The 17,912-nt window shown below is 36.9% G+C and overlaps 1 protein-coding gene across 1 annotated transcript in view; it reads right to left on the bottom strand.

The window, feature by feature from the left end:
* The window catches only part of eif3ea (eukaryotic translation initiation factor 3, subunit E, a), a 39,679-nt gene extending 22,721 nt beyond the window's left edge, over positions 1–16,958 (bottom strand). Inside the window, exons 1-5 of the mRNA XM_028471368.1 lie at positions 16,821–16,958; positions 13,037–13,154; positions 7,186–7,303; positions 5,976–6,018; positions 4,364–4,468 (exon numbers count right to left, since the gene is read on the bottom strand). Of these exons, the coding sequence (XP_028327169.1) occupies positions 4,364–4,468; positions 5,976–6,018; positions 7,186–7,303; positions 13,037–13,154; positions 16,821–16,910 (474 nt within the window). The 5' untranslated portion in view covers positions 16,911–16,958. The remainder of the gene's footprint in view (positions 1–4,363; positions 4,469–5,975; positions 6,019–7,185; positions 7,304–13,036; positions 13,155–16,820) is intronic.
* Between the last annotated feature and the right edge of the window lie 954 nt (positions 16,959–17,912).

Raw genomic sequence — 17,912 nt, 5'->3', positions numbered from 1 at the left:
GGTTTAAGTCCTACTTGAAGGAGCAATCATACAAATTCTACAGAACCATAAGGTTCATTATCAGAGTTACACAGATGACAACTATATCACTGAACCCAGGTATGGTCCCATTGAGGTGGTGTGTGACTGCTTAGAAAAAGTAAACTTCTGGATGAGTGGTAACTTCCTTCAACTAAATCATAACAAGATGGAAGTGATTGTCTCTGGTAACAAGGAAAAGAGGACTGCTGTCAGCAAGTATCTTGAGTCTCAATTTTTAAAACGTAAAGTCCAAAACCATGGTGTTCTGATTGACCCAGTAGTCAGATTAAAATCATACACCAAAACAGCCTCCTACCACTTACAGAACATTTCCAGAGTGAAAGGTTTCATTGTTTTGAAGAATTAGGAGAAGCTGTGCCATGCTTTTATCTCCAGCAGACTGGAATATTGTAATGGTCTTCTGACAGAAATACCCCAAAAGATCATCAAACAGCTAGTTCTGCTGCTGGTGTATAAATCTGTGAATGGGTTTGGTCCAGAATACACCAGTGAGATGTTAGTCAGGTATGAACCCAGCAGGTCTCTCAGATCTATAGACAGGTCAGATAGTGGAGCCCAGAGTTCACAGCAAACATGGTGATGCTGCTTTTAGTTGTTATGCTGCAAAAAAGTGGAACAAACTGCCAGCAGAGCTTTTATAAATCCAAATTAAAGGTGCTCTTTTTCTCTACTGCGTAGGGCTTAGGGAGATTGTTTTCTCCATCACCCGTCCTTTTTAGACCCGCATTGTGCTATATCAGGGTTGCGGGGGTCTGCCGGTGCCGGTGTTTTCTCTAGCACTTTTTCATTATGTAAAGCACATTTAATTGACTTGTGTATGAAATGCAATAGACAAATACATTTGGCTTGCCTTGCCTATGGGAAACAGTCTGGGAGCTTATCAGAACTGGCAAAAAAAAGCAGACAATCTGAGGAAATAAATCTATGGTTGAACAAACTAAAGAAGGCTGGTCTGAATTCACCCATGTCACCTTTAGTGAAATCTGCTGTTATAGATGCTTTTTGCAAGCCAGATTGAAATTCTGACATGATAATTTTGATAATTACCATCAAGCTCCGAATAAACTTGCAGTGATACTGTTCCCCCTCCCAAAAGAAAATTATCTAAAACACGCAAGCAAACAGCAGGTAATGAAATGCAAAATGAGAAATCCTCTGCTCCCCAGTCGCTCAATTACTGCAGTGGACTGTTCAACAACACCCTGGGGCACCCATAGGAAACTCGGCACCAAAGCAGTTCACGATAACACCAAGCTCCAGACCCAGTGACATGAGTCAAGCAGGAAGTCAGGGTGGATGTCTGTTGTGCGTCCAGAGAAGCCTAGACCACTCATGTGCCGTTGGACAGCAGCTGTTGTAGTCTGATACAGGACAGGCGTACAAGAACAGGTTTCGACTGATACCCCAAAACAGAATTATATGGCTACAAGGATCTTTTTTTGCTTGTCTAAGACAGGCAACAGTTTGATAAGATTGAATCAAATGGCTTTGATATCCAACAATAAAAGGTAAAAAGAGAACTCAGTAATTTGGTCCGTTCATCCATAGATGAATCCTTTCATCCAGTGAAGTACTGAAGAAAATAAAAGGTGATTCTGAAAGGCCACGTCTACATTGCTGCTATGAAGGTCAGCATTTCATCTCCTGAAGTGTTTTGTTTGCCGTTTTTCCCCCCTCGCTTGGAAGTCCCCGCCTGCTACATTTGGCTGACCTCCAGGTCATTATGGCAGCATTACGGACACGCACTCACACACATAGTCTGGCTTTCACTTGTGGCCACGCTAGAAAAGTTTCAATACCTGGGTTTTTCCAGCAGTTACCTAAAGTTTCCATTGGTTTGTGAAATGGGTGCATTTTCACTGACTGACCAGCAACAATAAATTTACTGTGCTGCAGATCCGTCGGGATATTCAATCTTTATTCTTAACACTCAATCCCTGCATTAAGTGATGATATGAATAAGTTGCTCTTTTCAAGCTAGGCCACACTGTAACAAGACCTGAGGCATGGATTTTGCAAGGCTGGCTTCTTTTGTTTAATTGACTGAGTTTCCCACGTTAAATGACTTTATGGTGCCTCTCTTCTGGGGAGGGAGAAACAGACAGGGGGCCTGTGAGGATGGGAGGTCCAAAAAACACTAAAACAGAGGGGGAGAGCAGTACACAGAAGTCCTACTGATGAAATCCATTTCTACCCTAGCCCCTTTCTAAAAAGCCTTTTGCATTGTCAGAGTAAGCAAAAGATATCTAGTTACAGAGACAGATCTGAGTGGAACCTAAAATAAATGAACTTAAAGGGTATAAAGGGTAAGACTGCTGACTTTGAACAACATACCTCAATTACAGCAATTTGGTTTATTTAGACTGAGTTGAAAAGCAATAAACAGCCATTGTCGCAGCACGGAGATACATTCTTTAGGACTCTTTTGAATGCGTATTAAAAGAGGGAAAGCTTGAATGAATTACTCCTCATCTTGTTTCTGACATCTCTCTTCCCCCAGATTAAAACTGTTTAGAACATCTACAAAATAAAATTCCCAACTGCTTTGGGTTCGGAGGACCATTTGCACTGAAGAGGCTTCATTACTGCCAATTTTTCTAGATACAGTGAATGTTCATGACTTGTCAGAGTCACACACATCCCAAGGACTGAAGGCAGCTTGGTGCAGTATCAAATGGCAATTAGAATAAGAACAAAAGTCAGCTTTTGCTTCTCCCTCTCCTAATGATTAAACAAACTGTTGATCTTATTCTTGCCCATTCCTTCAGGGCAAAAGTCCTCACTTTACCACAAAACTAAATGCTAACCCAACAACAAACAAAAGCAGGAGGACCATTCATGACGGCTGGTTCTATTGGTCGTAATGAGACGTTCAGTTTAGTTGAAGTTACAAACACTTGATGTAAGATAACAAGTAGAAATCATAACGGTGCAAAGCTTCTAATGGAAAATTGGGAATTGTGTCAAATGATGCAACTTTGCTTCAGATCTAAAAACATGGAAATGCCATGCCTGAAAACGTCAGGTCAGCTGTTAAAAGTCATATATAAAATAACCTTAGATTCATTGTTGAGGTTGCTAGAAACACCTCTTGATGCCATCACTTCACAGTGCTTAATGTGACAATTTTAAAGTCCAAACTAGAAACTTTTTTTAAAGCAACTATTAAATATTTTCTTTAACTTTAGTTTGAATTTAAAAATGATCTCACTGAATTAAGGAATTTTACTTTTAGAAATGGATTGGCAACACAAAGAAAATCAATTTGCGACCCAACACAGAACGTGTTTCTTGGAGCATTCATAAACGAACAAGATTTCATGATGTCAACATTTTAAGCCGTTTACCAAACCTAATGGCAAACAATAGAACATTTTAAAGGGGAGAAAAAAACAAAAGAACCTTACCACTCCTCACACCGTGATTAGTTATTTTAAAAAAATTAATTGTGATCTCAGAAATCAATGACAGGTTAAATTAATTAATTAATAGCAAAACAGCTGTCGTGCCATTTTTTTTGCCAAGAAAAACGTCAACATTTGATATAATCTGCAATCACCTTTTTTTTGCAAGGCACACTTGGACATGAGCTAATCCTTTAATATTTAATTCAAGGACTTCAGTCTCTGTGTTGAATAAACTATACACGTGTCCTCTAATCCCATCACCTAAAAACGACAGAGCTGCCTGACGCCGACGACAACTATTTTTCATGTCCATTTTGGTTAAAGCGCTTCATCCTCAACAGGCGTTTCATCTTAAACAGGCATCCTTTTGGGAGAATCTTGTAAATTGTGCACGCAAACTTCATCTTGATGCTTGCTGAGAGAGGACTTGCATAACTAAGAGCATAAGCTCAGAAGTCGTGACTAGGGAATCTCTGGCCACAGCACTCAAATCAATAAGCTGTCTACCGAGGCCCGCCCTGCTGCATGACTACAGACAGATTATGCAGGCGGCCACAGATCACTTTGGCCCGGTAAAAGATCCCACTCAAGTCCTCCAGCGGCCGTCTCCTCCTAATACAGACGACGTGCAGGGAATTGAAGAGGCAATGACGTCAGCATTTCACATTCAATTACTTCTAAGTGTTCTTTTCCTCTCCTGTGCAAGCAGAAGCCTTTTGAAAAACTAAAGCAGCATGGCAAACATAAAGAGATCTTCAATTCCAATAAGTCAGAAAAAAGCCTGCAGCCAGCTTATAATTGAGGACAGTAAAAGACTACCGACTCTGTAAAGCGAGGTGAGCGGCACTAATCAGCACACACCCACATACAGTCTTGACTGTGTAGCCAGTGCTTGAGCGTAGCTGCGAACTTACCAAGACACGGAAGAAGTAGAGGTATTCTGCTGCGCCCGAGTAGTTTCCACACTCGTACTGGAACTTGGCATATTTGTACAGCGTGTCCAAGTATTCCTGACGAAACTTCAAAGAGGAACACAACATGAGAGTATCAATATCACAAAGAGAGAATAACAGAATCACTGTCAAACAGTTGAATGAAAATGTTTAATTTTACACAGTTGTGGTATCCGCGGATGTTCCGGTTTTGGGCCATAAGTGAATTGCAAATGAGTGAGTGAGATTGGAATCACAAACTTCTCCCAAAAACCAAATTTTACTGAAGTAAACTACTTTGCTTAATGAAAGTATTTTTTTGTATAATTTTTGTTAATTAGAACTTCTAACTTTAAGAAAACTAAATGTGGTCATGTCTCAGCTTTTACCTCAATTAGAAAGTATTTTACGTTATCATTCTACAGATGTTAGTCAGGCATGAACCCAGCAGGTCTCTCAGATCTATGAACACAGGTCAGATAATGGAGCCCAGAGCTCATAGTAAACATGGTGACGCTGTGTTTAGTTGTTATGCTGCAAAGAAGTGGAAGAAACTGTCATCAGAGCTGAAGTCAGCATCCAATGTGAACAATTTTAAATCCAAGTTAAAGACACTTTCTACTCCATATGATTGAGAGGGAGATTTTTGGTCATGTTGTTGATTTAATGTGTTTGTTGATGATTTTAAATTATTTTACTGATTTTTGTTTGTTTTTTGCCGACTGTAATGTTGTTATAGATTTTAAGATGTTGAATGTTTTCTGTTGCACTTTTTGATCATGTAAAGCACATTGAGTTGCTTTGTGTATGAAATGAGATATACAAATACATTTGACTTGCCTTGTATATAGTTGTGTCCTTATATTAAAATGTCTTTCCTGATGATCCATTCTCTGGGATTCGAGCACTTGCCAGGGTTTGGGTCAATTATAATTGTAATCGCATAATTAATAATTACAATTATATATATTAGGTGTATATATGTATTAGGTTATTTATTTCAGGCTCAGTAATTGTGATTAATTGTAATTGACTTTCTGAGGATAAACAATAATTGTAATTGAATTGTAATTGGAAAAAATACTGCTCACTGTAATCGTACTCCAATTGCAATTGAGCATGGAGAATTGTAACTGAAAAACTAAATTGACCCCAACCCTGGCACTTGCTGGGATCCAGGGCGACCCTGTCCAGCAGGACAGTAGGCTTTCCCAATAGCTTGCTAAAGTAGCTCTAATTCTACACTGTGTAAAGGTCAAGTAAGAACAGCGAGCAGGTTCGCGGGATACCGGAGTGGGAGGAACTGATGGAGGGGTGGCTGTGAAGCCAAACATCTAAATAAATATAGAACATCCGACATTCTTGTGGCACTGTCCAGCACTCTCAAGCTCCTCTGTTTATTCTTGACGATTGACCACAGAATGTAAATGTCCACAGAATTAGTGCACAGCAGTAGTAACCCTAGAAATGAGTCAAAGGTTTTGGGAGCAATTCTGTCCCTCCCACTTTGGCCCAAAAACCAACTGTGGGGTCACTCTAGAGCCAGAGGAAAGTCAATGTAAAAGTGAAATGTCAGCAAATGAAACTAACTTACATTGTGTTTTTCAGCCAAATAGTCAAAGAGCATCCGTCCATCCCTGGAAAAAAAGAGAAAGTTCTGTGAAGGCAAACCATCTAATGACTTCAATTGTAAATCAAGAACCCAGAGCAAACCAAGGACAGTTCTCATTTATAACATTGTGATTGAATGTTTATTACATTTGGCTCGGCTTGAAATACATTGACACAAGCCATGTCTAACTGCTTACAACTGGTGAATGGAGGGATTACAGACTTCTCAGCCCATGTCAATATGGGTTTGTAAAATTAATGGAGCGCTCCAACTTTTTTACACCGACATGTTCAGAGGAAGTTTTAAAACATCTAATTTTGCGTATTTTCAAGGCTACAAATTATTTCACAGCATACGAGTGCTTGCAAGCTGATTCAATCCCTTCTTCTAAGCAGGTGGTCTCGCCTTGGAATGATTTCATCAAACTAACTGGAATGTTCAATGTTGGCCTGTGACAGGCGTGACCATGTTTAATCGATAATAGTGGGTTTTTCTTTGACAAGTGAGCTAGGATTATCAATTAATGATTCATCCATGAAAAGCACAGTGGGTTATTATCACCAAAATTAGTTCATGAAGTTTTGAAGATAAAAAGAAACCTACGGAAGCATCTCCATCATTAAACAAGGCTCAGGTTTTATACAAGAGCCAGAGCTGGATTACATCATCTTCATCAATATGTTGGAATCCAACTGTTTGCATGACATTTGGCTGGAGACAACACTTCTTACCAGTATTCTATTGTTATACAAATCCACTGCTATGTAGAAAAGACATGCTGTAAATCAAAGACAGACATGAATCCTCATCACTTGTCCAATCCATTAGTCGACAGAAATCAAACAATACGAGTGATGAAGGCTCCGTCAGTGCTACAGTTACCAGGCATTGGATATTATTCAACACTTTCAACAAATGTGGGGCTGAAATAAACACATTAGGAGCCGAAACACAACACTGTCTGGAAGCTGCAAATTACCTCACACTTTCACCTAAAAACAGAAAGCAGGAGTGCAAAAATTGCTAACACTTTAATAACAGCAGGCCACAACCAATTCCTACTAAAGTTGACTACAATGTTCTGTTTTCCTTTGTTCAAACTTTACCTATTAAAATACCAACAGTCACTGTTCAAAAATATTCTATATATATAATCCTAAATTTAAAATTAGAAATAAAAATCAGATTTTACCTGGTGGACTGCATCTGCTTTGTCGTCTCTGGGTCCTCAAACATTTTGACGATGGGCTCTGTCTCTGACTGCAGCTGTTTCAACTGGGCCACAACAGCAGTCCTCTTCTCTGTTAGAGCTAACAGAAAAAACAAGAGTACAACAACATTATCTATACATGAACAATACAGTGTCAGAGTGTGGGGCGTGCGCACGGTTTTGGACTTAACATCCTAGAGCCTGTGATCAAATTATGGTGCATTTCAACAACAAGGTGTAGCATATGTGTTCTATACCTTTACTGTTAGCATCTGGTACGAGATATTCCTACAGCGTTAGTCAAATTAAAATCAAGACTTGAAGACTTTTTATCACCATGAAATAAAATTTAAAACTATACTGGCGAAGCAGTCATCCTTGAAGTGCTTCGCGCACACAAAAATGACCTTACCCACAGATGTGGGTACATTTCTGTGAAAAATAAAACTCAACCAGGCACTTCGAAAAGGTTCTGATGCTGGGAGACGTTGTAATGAAGCGTGTGGGTTACTACATCCAACAACCGAACATTTTGACTTATCCTCTCGTAACTTCGGCATCCTTGAGCTTGGACTACAAAATAAAAGCGAGAAATAAAAATGGCGGATTGCTCGAAGTGTTGGACCTGGAGTTGATGTACTAATTTGGCAGTTCCGCTGCAAATACTGTGATGTAATAGTTCAAAAAACGTAATAGAGAATAGAGAAATCGAAACAGATTGAAAAATATGAGAAAAACAGAATATAAAGATATCTACGGAGCACCTGAAGAGACTAATTTGATTTTTTTTTGTACTTCTAAGCACTCTAAATATACAACAAAATGCATTTAAGGGCTAAAAAAGTGGATTTAGCATGACATGTCCCCTTTAAGGCTTTTTAGGGATCCACATGAACCTGGTCATCTGCTGTATCAAATAAGGTTACGGAGAAGCTGAAATGTGACATGAGAGGCCATTTGGAATCAGATTCAGTGAGATCAATTAGATTTCAAGGACTTTGCAGTCTTTTTTTGGAAGTGTTTAGTGACTGTCTTAAACCTTCCTTTGGAAAATGTATTCTCTTATTACTGTGCGACAAAAGAATACAGCAGATCTCTATTTCATTGTTTTTGTGTTGTGTTCAAAACAATTCACTCTGCAGATAGATATAACTGTGGTAACGAGGGACTGTTCTATGTAGACTGTTCTATAAGAAAAAAAACAAAAACAGTTAAAAAATAAAACGATACAAACACAGAGTTAAGTCACTGGGAAGTCAAGCACAACACAAAGGAAATAAACTATTAGTCTAATCTGGAGAAAAAAGTGAGATGCCATAAAACAGTACTGTTAAAGCTTTTTTGTTTTTTAATCATTATTATTTCACATTCATACTTTATTTCCAAACCTTTAGGCAAAACCACATTTTTAAATAGGGGCAAAAAAGGAAACTGCTAGAAAACATTGTATGTAGCTCTAGGCTCTTTCATAAGTATTGGGGATATTGCTAACCGAGTAATTTATTGTCTATACTGATATTTTCTCATCAAATAGTTGATGATCAAAGCATTGTGTTTAAACATATTTATTTTATTTTTTAAGATATCGTGTGCATTGAATAACCATCTAAAAAAAATGTACGTAACCATGACTCAGTGTTAGTGTGGGTCATTCCAATAACCAAAGGGTTGGCAGTTCAAATCCTGCTCAATCCTAGTCATTGTGTCCTTAGGAAAGGCATTGTACCCCCATTGTCTTGTATGAATGGGTTTGCATTGTGCATGAAGGGACATTTGTTTTACCAGTACTTTTTTACTTAAGTACATTTAGTAGCATGTATTTTTTTTACTTTTACTTAAGTCAGGAAGCAACTTCAAATCTTTTACTTTAACCATCGTAATTTTTTATTCAAGTATCAATACTTTTACTGAAGACTAGTACTTTTGCCACCTCTAAGACAAATGCTAACTTACCACCAACAGTATGACTGATGTGAATGAATGGTTTATGTAACGCGCTTTGAGTCTCGTCAAAAAAAGCGCTATATAAATCCAGCTCTTCTTGTGAAATTATACATCCTATGCACCAACAATCACCAAATTTTACAGAAAGCTCTAAAACTGCCTGGCCCAGACCATTGCTGCGCATCAGCTATAATTTAGTTTAAAGTACTGACCAACAAACCGTTGGACACTAAACATTCCTACATGCCAACAGACAGGAGCAACATTACGATCAATGTGATCAACAATCACAAACAATGACAGCTCATAATACGAAAGGCAACCAAATACACTTAAAATTAAAAGGAGTTATCAGAATTACTGATAAGTTCCCTATAACAACATTTTTACCCTCAAACTTAGCATCAATCGGGTGAGTAAACGGGCAGAGGGAAAAAAAAGACGAATTAGAGGACATCCCTCTATTACCAAATACAAAGTATAGTGAAGCTTTAAAAACTTAATTATCCAAATGGAGCAGCCATGTAATCATTAACAGATACAATCACAGTAGATTTAAAAACACATCCAATACACTCACTTACTTTATTAATGCGTCTCCCTCACGACTTTTCACACACACACGCACGCACACTTCTTGCGCCACCATCTTCACAATTAGCACAGTTATTTTCTCCATATATAAATCTTCTCTGCCATGAGATCATTACATGGTTCTTAAACACACAGGCTGAAGGCTTTGGGGGTATTTAAGCAAAGTGTTCCTAGTAGAGCCAGGCCTACCGTTTAAACCTGGTTTAGCCAAGCCGTCCGTGACCATGCTGACTTTTACCATACCATCAAACTCTTCTCAGCTTGGCGCTCCCCAACTGAGCCAAGCCAGCTGACATTGTTTAGCTTAAGGGCATGTCTTCATGGATCCACAAGATCGATCACAGATTTAATGATTAGAGTGTGGACAATATTCCAGCAAAAACGATCCTGTTAACTTGTCATGGTCCACACACACCTGTCGCTATTTCATCCAATGTGTAGGCACTTACACTGTTCACCAGATAGTTTACAATGTCTGGATACAAAACGGCCAGGAACATATCTACGTCGGAGTTACCCATTCTCCTTTCCCGATCTTGTACGGATCTTTGTTGCCGATTTCACTCAACTTCTGTAAATTCCTCGCTTTGCAAGTTGCATTCAAACTATCTGTAGATTGTTTGTTCATTTTGGCTATTTTGATCTGGTTTTGTCATCATTTTGAAAGCTTCGGGGCACAAAAATGTATCGTGTCAGGATGTAAACAACGAAAGCTGCCTGACAAGATGGCGGACTACGGAATTGTGGGAAATTCGTGATGTCATGGGAAACCTATCTATAGAAACCAATGCTGAGGCCAAAAGGACGTGACATCTGTTACTGAGCAGTGAGAATACAGGACGGACACGTTAAAGAAGTTACTGTGGTTTGAACATTTTAAAAGTAGTAAAGCGTTAAACATGGTGTTCTTCAGTCTATGTATCACAGAAAACAACTGAAGCACACTGATCATGTGAGTTTGATAAGTTTTTAACACCTGTCAGCATTTAATAAAAGAGATGCTGTAACTCACAAATAAAGAATATGTATTTTATGAGACTTGGGTGTTTGATGATCAGTTTGTTGAACTCGGCACTAAACATTAAATTCAAATAAACAAAGGGAGCAGCTCAGTGGTGCTGTGCGCTACTGGATGTCACATCCAACACTGCAGACGCTTCAGGTGCAGGTGAGCGATAGTGTATTTTAGTCATTGGGGAGCCTTCACGCTGCGTTGTGACTGTCCATGAAGCCCCTCCCTCTCTGTATTCAAAGCTTTATCATTATATCTCTGAGGATATTTGTACCGTGCAGTAAACGGAGGCTATGGATACGCACGTATCTTTATATAGACATATTACTGGTGGTTTAAACACATGGAGACTGTGATCAACTAATTAAAAATATGGTACACATTAAACACGTAACAATTATTCTATTGTAATTTCGATTCGAAATCATATTTAAACATTTACCATGATATTCTGTTCAATTTCCTTTTAAAGTGCCGTATTACAGGGGTATTTAAAAAAAAAATTGAGTCCTTTTTCTCAGGTTAAACCTGGACTTAATCCTGAGCTGGGTTTGATGAAATACCCCTCTGGTGTGTGTGTTCAATCAAGTTCCACTTTGACACCATTTAATTCTTCTGTGGCAGTTTTATCTTATGCAGTTTGCATAAAACTATTTCTTTTTTTGAGCCGAAAGTATTTCTAGTCATTGTTAGTGATCGTCTTATTCACTGCCAGCATCTTCATGCTGCAGGCTCGTGCATCTACTATTGATCCAGTGTGTCTGTTCAAAGTCTGTTATAGGTATATGTCATTAGAAAACACTGGAAACGCGTTCCACAACCAGTTTAGGACTTAGACCAGTTTCAAACCTGTGTAATTGTGTTAGAAAGGCTGTTTACAACACTCAGGGTTTCAAAATAAAAGCCTTTGCATTACAAAAAACAAAACAAAACCAAAAAAAACACTGGATATATGTACATTTTGGTATGGAACACATCTCACCTGAGTGATATAAGACAAATATGAAAGGCATTTGTGAGAAGCCAGCGCTGTTTAAAAATGATAAATGAAGCACTTTCTGTATATATTTGATTCTTAATAAAACTGAAATCTCCTGCCTTGATATAACGAACAGGATTGTGACAATTTTTTCAAATTTGGAATAAATTCAGTGATAATACAAAAACAAAAAAATGAAAAATATGCTGTGCAGTTAAGGGTGTAACAATACATGTATTTGTGTTGAACCGTTTCGGTACAGGACGTTCGGTTCGGGTACAGGGTTGTGCACGGGTGAGTTTCCGGAACGGAACGGAAGTTGCGTGTGTTTACTTCTGCCTGCAGCTCCATGTGCAGCCCGTGCACGTCATGGCTAACGCTAGCGAGAAACAAGAGCTGGAGGACCCTCCCCTGTCGCTAAAGTCTCCTGCTTGGGAACACTTCAGCTTCTGGGTGAAATACTGCAACGGAGAAAGACCAGTGGAGAAAACGAGGGCAGTGTGCCAACATTGTTCAGTTGAGATCGGGTATGTTTCCGGGAACACAACAAACATGTTAACTCACTTGAAACGGCACCACCCGAGAGCGAATATCAGCAAAAGCTATAACAACTGCCATCGGAATCTTTATGGCAGCGGATAAAAGCTATTAACAAGCTGTGAGGAGTATATTTTTTTTTTAATTATATTTTATGTATTTTTTTGTTTGAGAATATTATTATTACCAGGGAGCACTTTACAACGGTAAAGCATTTTTTTTCAACTTTATTTTCATATTCTGTATAATGTTAAATACATTGTTGGTTTATTAAAGTTTTTGAATGAACAAGCAAATTTATGTTTTGTATTTGTAACTGCCAGCAGATCTGCACTTACTGCAGACAATGTGGATAAGTAGATTTTTCTGGCCAAGTATATGAAGGTCTAAACCAAGGGCTACATGCTGGAACTGTGTTGTACTTTTTGTTTGTTAAAAGCTATGAACAAGCTGTGAGCTTATCTCTATAATATTTAATGTATTTTTTGTTTGAGAATGTTATTACCAGGCAGCACTTTACAAGTATTGTATTTTTTTTAACTTTATTTTCATATTCTGTATATTGTTAAATACATTGTTGGCTTACTAAAGTTTCAAATAAACAACAACCAAATGTATGGTTAGCATTTTGTTTCATACTGTACCGAAAATGAACTGAACCGTGACCTCAAAACTGAGGTACGTATCGAACCGTCATTTTTGTGTATCGTTACACCCCTATGTGCAGTACATTTGTGTTGGGTCTGGAGATCTGTATCATCACTTACAATTGGGAACCTCGTCGTCATTAAACAGACTTTTGTACGTATCCATGACAAAGTCCACCATGTTGGTGTCATAGAGGAGATCCAGTTTTCCATGAAGCAGCTCCTGCTCATTGTAGATCTAGAGACACACAGTAAGAAAGTAAAACACAGTGAATAAGGACACTATTTACGACAGACATATTCCATTTCAAATGCAATAGGATTTACTGGGCAAGTCATTCAGCTCAATATTTTGGTGTGATAATTCTTATTCCTCATCCCTTTTTTTTTAAAAAAACTGACGGAGTATGCAGTAATAATGCAGTAGTCAAAAAAGCGAAGGAGGCAATGCTTACAATGCTGTCGCTCATAATATTTACATTAAACTTGCTTGTTTGGTCATAACAGTAAAACATAATTCTGTCAAAAAACACAAATTCTGTTTTTACTTTTAGAAACCAGTTGATAGATAACCCAACCAGAGGTGCACCGATTGTAATTTTCTGGCCGATCACCAGTTTCTTAAAAGCCTGACCTGTTGATCCCGATTTATTTTCTTTTTTTAAAAGAGCATACACCTTGAATATTCAAATCTTATTCTACTGTAAAAACAATGAACAATATCCACGAAACAATACAAACGTGTTGTTTTAACTGCACATAAACTCTAATATAAATTAAAAGTTTAGAACATTGCTGCCCAAAATACTAAATTGTCACTTTTTTTAGTCTTTCATTTTACAGGTTACACTGCAGACCTGTTTTCAGCTCTTTGCCAAAAATTAAGTGCACAGCAGTATTTTGGTTTTACAAATCACAGGGTTTGGCGTAGATGATAAAATAATAATCTACAGGACAAACTAAAAAAATCATATTAAAGCACCAATAAAGTGTCCTGAGTTTTAGGTTTCCTTGTAGTGCAAAAATAAAAGCAGCAGCTTTGTGGATATTTAAGTGTAAAAATATCAATCTAAAAATAATCTGAAACAGTTTACAAAATAGAAGCTCCTAAAAGTAAAATATTCTACAAGAATAATAAAGTGCATAATGTGTAACAAGTCAATGGGTAATGACAGAATGAACATGACACAGGTTAGTTGTTCTCACACTTTTTTGTGGTGTGGTTTGTTTGTAGTTTTGTAGGCTTTGGTAATATATTTAGTTGTATCAATGAATATTAATATTCATAGTATATCTAATATAAGCACATTAATATTCTTTTATATATATACACAAGTATATTTTAATGAAGCACAAAAGTTGATTAGGGATGTTTAAAGTCCGTGTAAAGCAGAACTAAAGTTGTGTTATGAGTTTGAGGTGTCAGTGGAAAGGTCTGTTCTGCCTGAGTCCGTATATGTGTAGAGTCAGAACTGCACCCGCTGGAGGCGAAACACACAAGCGCTGTGCAAAAAAAGTGCTAATTTATGAAAAATGTAGCACCAGCGGATGCGTTTTATTCCCCCATTTATGAACATGTTAAAGAGTAGAAGGCGACCAGAAAGAGAGGAGTAGGCGATTCTGGCCGCCTCCTTCTCTTGAGGACATCTATGCCTGTAATAAAATGTCTGCTCTGGTCAGTGTTGCCAGGTTGGGAGGGTTTCTGCCTAATTGGGCTTCTTTTAAATGTGTTGGGCTGAAGACAAATGTATTAGTTGCAAAAATTTTGGTTGCTTTTATCTTTAGCCGGTTTTCAAAATAAAAAATATTTTTTTAATTTTTTCCATTATTTGGCAAAAAGTTAATAAGTACATATTTCAATAAACTGTTGTGTCCTTGGACTCATTTCATTACTTATTTTATGTTGAAATGGAGGGAATCCATGCAACATGGCATCATGAATCAATGATAGTAGTCATGGTGGTTAATCAAGTTCCACTGTGAGAGAGTATTGATTATTGCCAATTATAAGCGTCAGACGGGGTAAAAAATTCAACCCAGCTACACTAAGGTGTGCTGGCACTGGTAGGGCGTTGTGGAGAGATGATTTTCTGCCAAAATATGGAAAGACAATCTGTGTTGCCTATTTGCTTGTCTGACTGCACTGTAAGGAGTCTGTGTTATGTTTTTTTTTTTTTTAGGGCTGGGCAAAAATATTGATTTAATCGATTTATTGAATTTGTATATAAAACAATTTTTATTTTGCAAATTTGAGTTAGTCATTTTTTTTTCACCTCAGTTTTTTCAGACATTTATGCGTTCCGTCCTTGTGGGTTACCGTAGCGTGATGTGAGCCAGCCCCCTCTTTGTTTACATGTGTTTAACCTTTGAGTAGGCTATATGTGTGCCACAGGCATGTTTAATTTGTTATTTGCAATATGCTGAGATGCTAAGGGAAGAATTTATTGTTTTTTTTATTGCAATGTTATGTTATAAAATATGTAGTTATCTGATTTCTTAATCAGAAAATGTTACTTTTGCTTAAACCTGGGTTAAAGCTTTAAATTGTTGAATGACAGAGCCCCATTTACTTTATTTTGGAATTCTCCTATGCATTTTAACTCTTGCGGACAATCACCGCAATAAAGTGGCACTTTTAACAATATATCTGATGTCCGCGGTCATTTTTAAGTGCAATGAAAAAAAAAAAATTGATAATCGAATCTCGAATTTTTCTTTAAAAATTGAGTTTTTTTTAGGCAAAATTGCCCAGCCCTACCTGAAACACACAAAAATGAATTAACAACATAGAAAATTACACAAAATGAGAAGAAAAAAATACACAGAAAGATAAAAAAAATACACAAAACAACAAAAATAGCAGGAAACACTGGGAGAGCACAAAAATCCAAAAGCCCAATATCCTCTTTGCCAGATGTTCAAAGTTATCTGGATCAGTGATCTCTTGGTCTAGGTACCACAATCATTAATACTTTATATTAATCCAGTCCTCCTCCAAAACATAATGAAATCTTCCATGGGATAAGGTCTATTCTTGGTTAATATTAGGGGTGCCCCAATCCGATGTCATTATTGGATATCGGTCCGATATTAGCCTGAAAACGAATATCAGATTAAAATTTCCGGATTCTCCAATACTATTATTATTTTTTTCTCCCCAAATTCATTTTTTAATTATTTTATTTTATTGTAAAATACTTTAGATATGCAATACAAAGCTCACGATAACGATTATCTCACGATATGACGATACTGCGATTATATATATATATATAATTTTTTTTGTTAAAGAAAAAAAGTATGTATGGATTCATGCTGATATCGGATTAATATCGGTATCGGCCGATATATAAGGCTGCAAAATCGGTTTCATACCGGAAATTAAAAAGTTGTATCAGGACATCCCGAGTTAAAATGGTGACAAACTCAATGAAGCCAAACAAAACAAGCACTTTCAGAAGTTACTACCTCCTTTGTGTAAGTAATGACTTTAGATAAGAGACAAAATCACTGAAAATATACATGAAACGAGTACAGAAAATATACAAAAATTACTGAAAAATAGACCTAAAGATGACAGACACATCAGACCAAAGACAAATATACAAAATGACTCAACTTAAACACACAGAACCAGAAATCGTCAAAATCTGGCAAACCATCTTATTTGTTTAAAAAATATTCATCAAACTGAATACGGGTTATCCACGAATTTATTTTAACAGGATTGAGAACGTGTTCCGGTGTTTGTCAGCATTTTCACCACGCTTTACAGCCCGGCTAAAAAAAAATGTGGCCGACTCCTCAACGTGCGAGACGAAGAAAACCACATAAACACCCTAACTCTTGGCCAAATTCATCAAAAAAATATTCTTCAGATTCTGTACGTAAACCTGTTACATACCTCTTTTACAGTGAGGAACTCAAGCAGTGGAAAAACGAGATGACGGTCTAAAAAGTGGGCAATTTTGGTGGTGAGGTCGTACTCCGCCATGTTTGCTTTGAAGGAAGAGGAAACGACCGTGTGCTTTCGTCAGATGGCTTCGAATGACTGACCAATCAGCGACGTCCTTATTAACCCCTTCGAAACCGGACAAACGTAACATAATAATAATAATAATAATAATAATAATAATAATAATAATAATAATAATAATAATAATAATAATAATAAATCGTAACTCAACTTCTAATAAGATTCATATATCAAAAAAGGAGCAAGAAAAAAAAATGTAATACATTTATTAGATTGTATACTAAAACAGAAAACTGTTTCAGTAACAACTGATATAAAAGCACATCCTTCTGACTAACACAAATATGAAATATAATACTTTTGACCTTAAAATGTATTATAGGTTAAAAAAGGAAAATATAATGACACCATTTTTTGTTAATTACATTATTATCATTTCAAGATATAACATTCACAAATGGCAATATGTTCATTTAAGGCTGTGTGGATTGCTTTCTTCTTCTTCTTCTTCTTCTTCTTCTTCTTCTTCTTCTTCTTCTTCTTCTTCTTCTTCTTCTTCTTCTTCTTCTTCTTCTTCTTCTTCTTCTTCATCTATTATTAGTTAGTTAGTTATTAGTTATTAGTTTTAAAGATGAAGATTATGAGTGTTATTAATTATAAAATCTATCTTTGTGTATTCAGATTGAATACTTCTGTTCTGGGGTACTAGCTAGATTGATATTTTGTTCTAAAAAAAATATCAGATAAAGTATTAACAATCTTCAGTGATTTACATGATAAAGTATATATTCGAGTTCACAATATTATAAATAAAAAAACAGAACTAAACTAACTGAAGATTAAAACTCTACAGTTTACTGGATCATTATTGTATTAGAAAATATGCAGAAGTATAAAGAATCTGGAGAATTATGTGTCATTTGGGAATGAATGGAGAATCAGGTTAGTGTTCACATCCTAAATGTGTCATGTCCCAATTTATGTTTTGAACTTTTGTTCTGTAGCTGAAAGAAGGTAGAT

Source organism: Gouania willdenowi, chromosome 16, assembly GCF_900634775.1.
Source record: "Gouania willdenowi chromosome 16, fGouWil2.1, whole genome shotgun sequence".
In the NCBI taxonomy this organism is placed as follows: Eukaryota; Metazoa; Chordata; class Actinopteri; order Blenniiformes; family Gobiesocidae; genus Gouania; species Gouania willdenowi.
Note: the sequence above shows the minus strand (reverse complement) of the source record. Positions and strands in the feature narration are given on the sequence as shown.